The 7764-nt window shown below is 38.4% G+C and overlaps 1 protein-coding gene across 1 annotated transcript; it reads right to left on the bottom strand.

Annotated features, from left to right (window-relative positions):
- Window positions 1–4572: 4572 nt before the first annotated feature.
- Window positions 4573–5568, bottom strand: LOC125656595 (transcription factor HIVEP3-like). Its single transcript, XM_056160997.1, has 2 exons — window positions 5429–5568; window positions 4573–5206 (listed from the first exon to the last, which is right to left on the bottom strand). Exons 1-2 carry the CDS (start codon window positions 5566–5568, stop codon window positions 4573–4575), a joined length of 774 nt encoding a protein of 257 aa, XP_056016972.1.
- Window positions 5569–7764: the final 2196 nt, after the last annotated feature.

The raw sequence follows: 7764 nt of genomic DNA, 5'->3' as shown, positions 1-7764 counted from the left end.
TACATATAGATTGATTAATAGAAAATATGCTTAAAACAAAATCAGATGTGACAAACACTAACAATTGTTTAGTTATGTTCATAATTTAACTTATAAATGAAAAATCTACTTTGATTAAGGTAGCTCATTACACTAATGTTTTATTTAATGGCTCATTAAAACACCTCTTATAAAGTATGATTTCATTCTCGCAAAAGGGACACACGTTTTCAAGTATTTTATATGATTTTTTTTTCTGTGTGTGTGAATTTTCCCGAAAGGATAAAAAAAAGTTACTTTGTTTGCAAATACGATACTCTAAAGTTCAATTTTCAATATATATTCTGAAAAATAAAAAATACACCACCTGCCCCATTTTTTTCCAAGCATGGATGGAAATCTAAAAAATAATTTTATGACTATGTGGCCTAAAATATTTTGTATACTTACTAATTTCAAAACTCGAAAAGGAAATGTTATCCATGTGAAGCACTCTGTTCATCCTCTGGGGAAGACAATCTTTGATTTGCAGTTTGTGTCATGACTACACCATATCTTCTAATCTCGTCATACTATCAGAAAGTAGTTTTGGCAGTTGGCAAGTGTATCAATGGTGTAACTTCTTCATGATCAGATCTTCTATACTGTGTCATATTCAGCATAAAGTAACAAGGGCTATCATCTAGTTCTGAGGTACTGAGGAAGGGCTGTTTTTCTCAACACAGGCTTTCTTCTGGTATTCTTAGGAATACTTTATTCATCTTTTAATTACATTTCCTTCTTGGAGATTAAAAGTTGAAGACCACTGAAAGAAAAAGAAGTGATTTAATGAGTTCCATGTACAACTGTAGTTTATCGAATGTGCTGACCAGAATATTATCTAACTGTAGCCCCCCTCCCCGATCAAGCATACAATGTCATACATGTATCTGAAATCAATACTTATAAAAATTAATTAAAATTAAAATGTTCAAATCTACAATCTTGTTACACATCTCCTATATTTTTTACTTATCATAACTTTGAATTTTTAATAAGTGTGTCCTTTTGTCCACAAACTTTAACAACCCCTCATAAACAATTTACAAATATGATATCAGAAATAATAATCTAAAAACATTATCCTGTTGTTCATAGATGCCATCAACACTAAGAGTATAACAAATAACAAAAGCTCTCCTGACATTGTCCCATTCTGAAAGAAATGATGTGCTTATATCCCCAAAGGCAGGGGGTTACCCAGAATTGTGTCTAGAGAGAGGAATAATATTTATGGAATTAACCAAAAAATTAGTTATAAATTTTTAAAATTTTTAGCTATGAATTCATGTTAAAAAATTGGTAGCTCAGTGGTAACAGAGCATTTGCTTCATGATGAAGAAATCATGGTTTCGAGCCATGCTAATGTACTTTATTTAGGGTGTAAATGTAGGTAGTGAGGTGAATGCTCCTTCGTCATATTTAGCATTCAAAAGAGAAAGTTGCTGGTCTTTCAGATGAGACCTTTAAACACCACATGCATGCGTCTAAATGTGTCGCACTTCATATTACTGAAATATTCTCTACAGGTATTATACTAAAATCAAACAAACACATATACATGTAATCATATACATGTTAAAAATCTTAATTTTAGAAATTTCTTCTTCTGACAAAATGATGCGCAAGCATATAAATGGAAGCTATGCCAATATATCTCATGACACTGTACAGCTTGATCAGTTTATACATCACGTAAACAAATCACAGATGTAAACAATCAAGAAAAACTCAGTACACAACATCATCCCTTAATTTTGTATTGTAGCTGAAGATCATTCTTCCAAAATCGAAATGCAGCTTGGAAATGATTAGCGAGGGTTGAATTATTCTTAAAAAGTAGATTGAAAGCAAAAGGTAACTGCCAAAGTTACCAGGAGACAATAATCCATACATCGTTCGAATTTCCTCCACTGCCACCTAAAGTGCACGTGTAAACCACGCGTGTGACACCACAGCCCGACAGGCTACATACATTGTAAACAAGTAAAACGCATTCAGAGTAATAGTTTTACATATCATATTCTCTTTGGTTTATAGTCTTAGTAGTTACATACCTATGCGGTACGCCTGTACCACGTACGTACTGCAAGCAGTGCGGCGTAATGTACATTTGCATCCTCAGGGATTTCAACCCGGACAAAGTGGAACATGCCAATCCGAATACATATATACATCTTTCTTTTTTATTTTTGCATTTTTATTTATTTATCTATTTATTATTTATGTCATGGCGTTGGAAAAAAATTCAAAGTAGGGAGACAGATGTAAAGGGGTATAGGTTCCAATCATCCAAAACATGTGCTGTGGGGGGTGGGGGGTGGGGGGGGTAAGGGGGTTAATTCCTAAGGACCTGGCGCAAATCTTTTTGTGAAATTCTATCCAAAATCAATATGAATTCTTAGTATACAGAGTACATTAACTGCAAAGATTATATTTCAAAAAGAAAAAAAAAAACCAAACAGTTCACGCAGATTTATCACTTTTATCATCGAAATTTTCAGTAACTCGGGTACTCTGTCGCTTGTACATAACACGATCAGTATGAAACACCATTTAATCAGTCTATGTAATAAAAAAAACCATTGATAATATGCAAAAAAATTCTTTCAACCGTGTTTACTTACCTCAGATGGGCCAACTTCTTTCCCTGGAAAACTCCATTATGATGATATCACAAATGACGTCATTTAAAACAGAGCATGCGCACTTCGAAAGTGTGTAAGCCATGATCGCAAGGAAAAAAGATGGACGAGTGCTAAATCTTTACACACCTGTTAAACACATCTCAATAATCCTGTTAAGTAAACACTTCAGGATTTTGATGGTAGATGACCTATTTAATGATTTTATGCTGATTTTTTTAAAAATCCAACTGAACACCACCATTTCCGTGTTCCTTTGGCCGACCCCGTGTTGATTTACACGTGTGCCTTCTTATTCACTGGTTCAATTGACAGGGCTTACAACACACACACACACACACACACACACACACACACACACACACACACACACACACACACATATATATATATATATATATATATATATATATATATATATATATATATATTATATTATATTTTTTCTAACTTGCCTAGATTGTTGAGCTGTCTAACATATTATTTGCGTTCTGATAATATGAATCCCGAAGGTCGTTAGTTCAACACCAGTCTGGAGCTCAAAGGGTATCCAATGATAGCAATGAAATGTTATGCTCTTTATATTCAATAGTTCTACATTCAGGGTGGATACATTTAGTTAATAGGTAATAGGTAATATATCCTTGTTACATATGGTGATTTGAATACAGAGCTTATCAAGTTTGTCTGTTTATTTGTCCCTATTACGAGAAATTGAAATATTACCAGTTGTAGTTGAAGTATCACAAATCTAGAACTTTTCGTGTATGATCCTCTCAGATATAGGTCATCCAACTAATATAATGACCATCAGATGTCCCACAGCGAGACAGAAATTCCATCGTCATCGAAAGCAAGTTTCGTGACTGTCCTATAATATATACGGTGTGACCGCTTGAACGAGAGAAGCATGAAATTGTCATTGGTGTGTCCCGAGTGATGTTCATAATTCCGTTAAGTACGGTAAATTATAATTCATTTAGAAATATATATTATTGATGAAATTTTCCTTGCATTAAACGCCCAGTAACATCTGTAACGTGTTTGGGTCCGTAAATTTGGATAGATCAAGACAATGATAGATAAATGATTGTATATATAGAAAAATGGCAATCAGAAATAATTACGAAAAATGATGATGTGAATAAGAACGAGTCATTATATACAGATAAGTCTTAGGATTATCTATCCCTAATATAAGAGCAAACAAATCTAATTGGGCATATGGTCTATGTCCGGGCAGGTATGTATCCTCGGGACAGGTATGTATCCTATACAAGTACGGGTCTCGGATGTATCCCCAGATCTGTCCTATACCCAGACAGAACTTAAGTACAATTATATCGAAATATAACAAACAGTTTTAATTCACTGTATAACACCCTAAAATCAGTATACTAGCCACCGTATACTAAAAATAACCAGGGTTGAATTTATTCTCGCCTTACCGCTTCTGCTGCGATCTTACTCCTTTGAGCTCCGACAATGAACTGACGAAATATCGCTCATCACCGCCTTATATACTGATGTGCACTGGAACTACCCTCGGACGCTTTCGTAATGCACAGCAATAAAGCCCGGTTTACGTAATAGCTAGATACATCCCGAGCCCGACTTTTCCGAGCCCGACCGTTAATCATCACATTACCCACACCTCTATTCCTCATGCGTCCTCGCATGATAAAACTATAAAGGGCTAATGATAAATGATTTAATGAGAAGAAATCATGAGATATGGAGACAATGAAGAAATGATGAACATAGCTTTAACAAATGAAATTGTCAATTCAAGTTATGAAAACTTTTGATATACATACATATCTTGATGATAAAGAAGTTAAGGTCAACATTATAATAAAAGACTATCTGTCTGAACATTACCGCATTAAACTTCCAACAGTCAATCTTACTACATATTATAAAACTCCTCTCTCTCTACAATGTTCTCGACACTTCTGCCATTCTCATGGTACTTGGTGATGGTAACCTCTTTAACTCGCTTTCGGTAGCCAGCTGTCTGGGTATTTTTATCCACTGTACTTCCGACACCAGCATCAGTCTGTGTCGCAACTGCCACACCACCCTGGGCAGGATACACTGCGGTTCTACAAACCACTTTTCTAGGAGCTTGAACAGGACTAGGGGAAGTTCGTTTTCTGTACGTACGTCCAGTCAACAGGTCAATTGTATCAGCCTTATCTGCTGGGGGTTCTTTTTCCTTGGAAGTATCCTCCAATTGAACCTCTGGATCTTCATCCCAGTCACTCCCACTGTCACTATCATTCTGCGGTGAACAACTAGGTCCTGGAATGTCTTTCTCTGTCTCTTTGGACGTATCGATCTCCGCATGCTTCAACCTCATGTGTTTTGCTAGATACTCTTTCTTCTTAAAGGACACATGGCATCTTTCGCACACTAACATGCTGCTGGCACACTTTACTACATGGGCTGTCCAGGCATCCTTCCCTTCCACTTCCTTAAAGCAAACTGGACAAATCTTCTTCAGTTTCTTGGGGGTCACCTTTGTGTTCACCATTGTCATTCTGAAAAATATGTAAAACACAACAACCTTATACAAATGATTTCAGCCTTCTTGATGCAAACAAACAATAGCAGGACTACTGGTCCTATCATAGGATAGACATACTCTGGGATATATAATTTATACATATATACAACTGAAATTCAGGTTCTAGTCCTGAACATAATCATGTAGCCAAGTAGGAGTACGCCTTTCGCGTTTTGGTCGGTTCTCAGCAACCAACTCGTCTGTAACTTCAACATTTGTGTTGGATGATCTAAAGTCATCATCCTGTTCTTCGATATCTATTTCAATATTTGGAGGGTCACTGAACCCTTGCTCGGTACCCTCGCCTCTGAGAACTTGAGCCTTACAGGCTTTCATCCTGTCGCAATGAACTACTTGTTCCTTTCCGTTGCGTCCACAGTTGACCTTGTATAGGACTTATATAGACTTTTGCCAGGACCTGGAATGGTCCTCGCCAATACGATGTCAACTTCGGAGAGCAACCGGTTTTCCTTTGGGGAAAATATACATACACAGAGTCCCCAGCAATGAATTGCTCATATGACATCTTCATGTCGTGATAATGCTTTTGCCGAAGAATTGCTCCCACTGAATAACCAAGTGGTGGACCCGTTCCATCCGATCGAGCAGAATCCAAACCCAGTCATGCTTTGGGATCTGTTTCCAGGATGAAGGCATATCATATATAATATCCAACGGGGTGGTAGATTCCCTACCCAACATAAGCATGTTTGGGGTGAATCCCGTTGATTCATGCTGCGATGCTCTGTATGACATCATTACAAAGGGTATGCTTTCATCCCAATCCCGATGATTATCATCGACATAATTACTAAGCATTGTAGCTAAGGTCTTGTTGAACCGTTCTACCATACCATCAGACTGAGGATGGTATGGTGTGGTTCTTGTTTTTCGGATTTGCAAATGTTTGCATACCTGCTGGAATAAAAGACTCTCATACTGGCGGCCTTGGTCGGAATGTATGGAGACAGGGACTCCAAACCTACAGATTACTTCCTCTACAATTAGTCTTGCTACAGTTTGAGCCTCCGTGTTAGGCATTGGGAAGGCCTCTGTCCATTTGGTGAAGTAATCCGACACTACCAGTATGTAGGGATTCCCTTTATCTGTGACTGGGAATTCCCCAAGGATATCTGTCGCTATCCTCTCCATTGGGTAACCAACTTGTAAAGGTTGCATTGGACCTCTCTTTGTCTTAAGTGGAGCTTTCCTTCGTGCACATTGGTCGCATCCAGCAACATAACTCCTAACATCACTTTGCAGACTCGGCCAGTAATAATTCTGCCGAATCTTGTTCAATGTCTTGGTCACTCCTAGATGACCAGATGTCTTTGAATCGTGCATCTACTGTAAGATAAATCTTCGCTGTGAGAGCGGCATAACAATTTGATATGCCGTATTGTTGCTCCCCTCAACTTCCCACATGTGACACAGCAATTCATCCTTCAGCGCCAATCTACTCCACTGCGCCCACAGTGACTTGACCATGTAACTTTCAGCAGTACCTTCAGTGTACTCTGGACGCTTCCCTTCCTCCATCCAATCCTTTACAAGTCTTATATCCCGACTTTCATCCTGCATTTCTACTAGACTGCTTGATTCAGCAGTACCCACGTCTTTAGCCTCCTGGTTTAATGTTCTTGTATAGTCCTCATGCACATCTGGTTTCTCCCAGTCGTCAACATATCCACATTGTGTGCAGGGAATTCTACTTAGCCCATCTGCATTTCCATGCAGTCGCCCAGCTCGATGCTCGATTTCCATATCATATGCCGAAATCACCTCAAGCCATCGAGCTAACGGCCCTTCAGGGTCCTTAAACCTAAGCAACCACCGAAGGGAACTGTGATCCGTCCTCACAAGAAACTTGCGTCCATACAAGAAATGCCTGAAATGTTTTATAAATGTAACTACTGCAAAGAGTTCCTTCCTCGTCACGCAGTATCTCCTCTCAGACTTGCTGAGAACCTTACTGGCATACGCTACTACCCTCTCCTGTCCATTTTGAACCTGTGACAGGGCTGCGCCGATCGCATTTTGGCTCGCATCCGTATCAAGGATAAATGGTTTGCTGAAATCGGGATGCGTGAGGATAGGTGCTGATGTTAGTTTTGCTTTCAACGCATCAAAAGCTATCTGGCATTCATTTGTCCATTTGAAAACAACCGATGCTTCAGTCAATCGATGTAATGGACGAGCTATATTGGCAAAGTTTGCTATGAATTTCCTATAATAGCTGAAGAGACCAATGAACGACCTTACTTGCGTCTTGTTCACTGGCTCTGGCCACTTTTTAACGGCTTCAACCTTCTCCACATCCGTCTCGACCCCCTTTTCAGATATAACATGCCCCAGGTATTTGACGTGTTTTGCAAACAGCGTGCATTTCCTGGCCTTCAGCTTCAAACCAGCTTCTCTTAACTTTTCAAAGACCAATTCTAGGCTTTGTAACATTTCTTCATAGGTTTTCCCATACACAATAACATCATCTAAATAGATGAGGCATACTTGCCACTGTAAACCTGACAACAC

This window comes from Ostrea edulis, chromosome 3 (genome assembly GCF_947568905.1).
Source record: "Ostrea edulis chromosome 3, xbOstEdul1.1, whole genome shotgun sequence".
Lineage (NCBI taxonomy): Eukaryota > Metazoa > Mollusca > Bivalvia > Ostreida > Ostreidae > Ostrea > Ostrea edulis.
This window is presented reverse-complemented; position numbering and strand designations above follow the sequence as displayed.

Coding starts and splice junctions, on each gene's coding strand:
- LOC125656595 (XM_056160997.1), bottom strand. CDS start 5,568: ATGAAAGCCTGTAAGGCTCAAGTTCTCAGAGGCGAGGGTACCGAGCAA. Junction 5,207..5,428: donor AATGTTGAAGTTACAGACGA/GTTGGTTGCTGA, acceptor CATATTTTTCAG/AATGACAATGGTGAACACAA.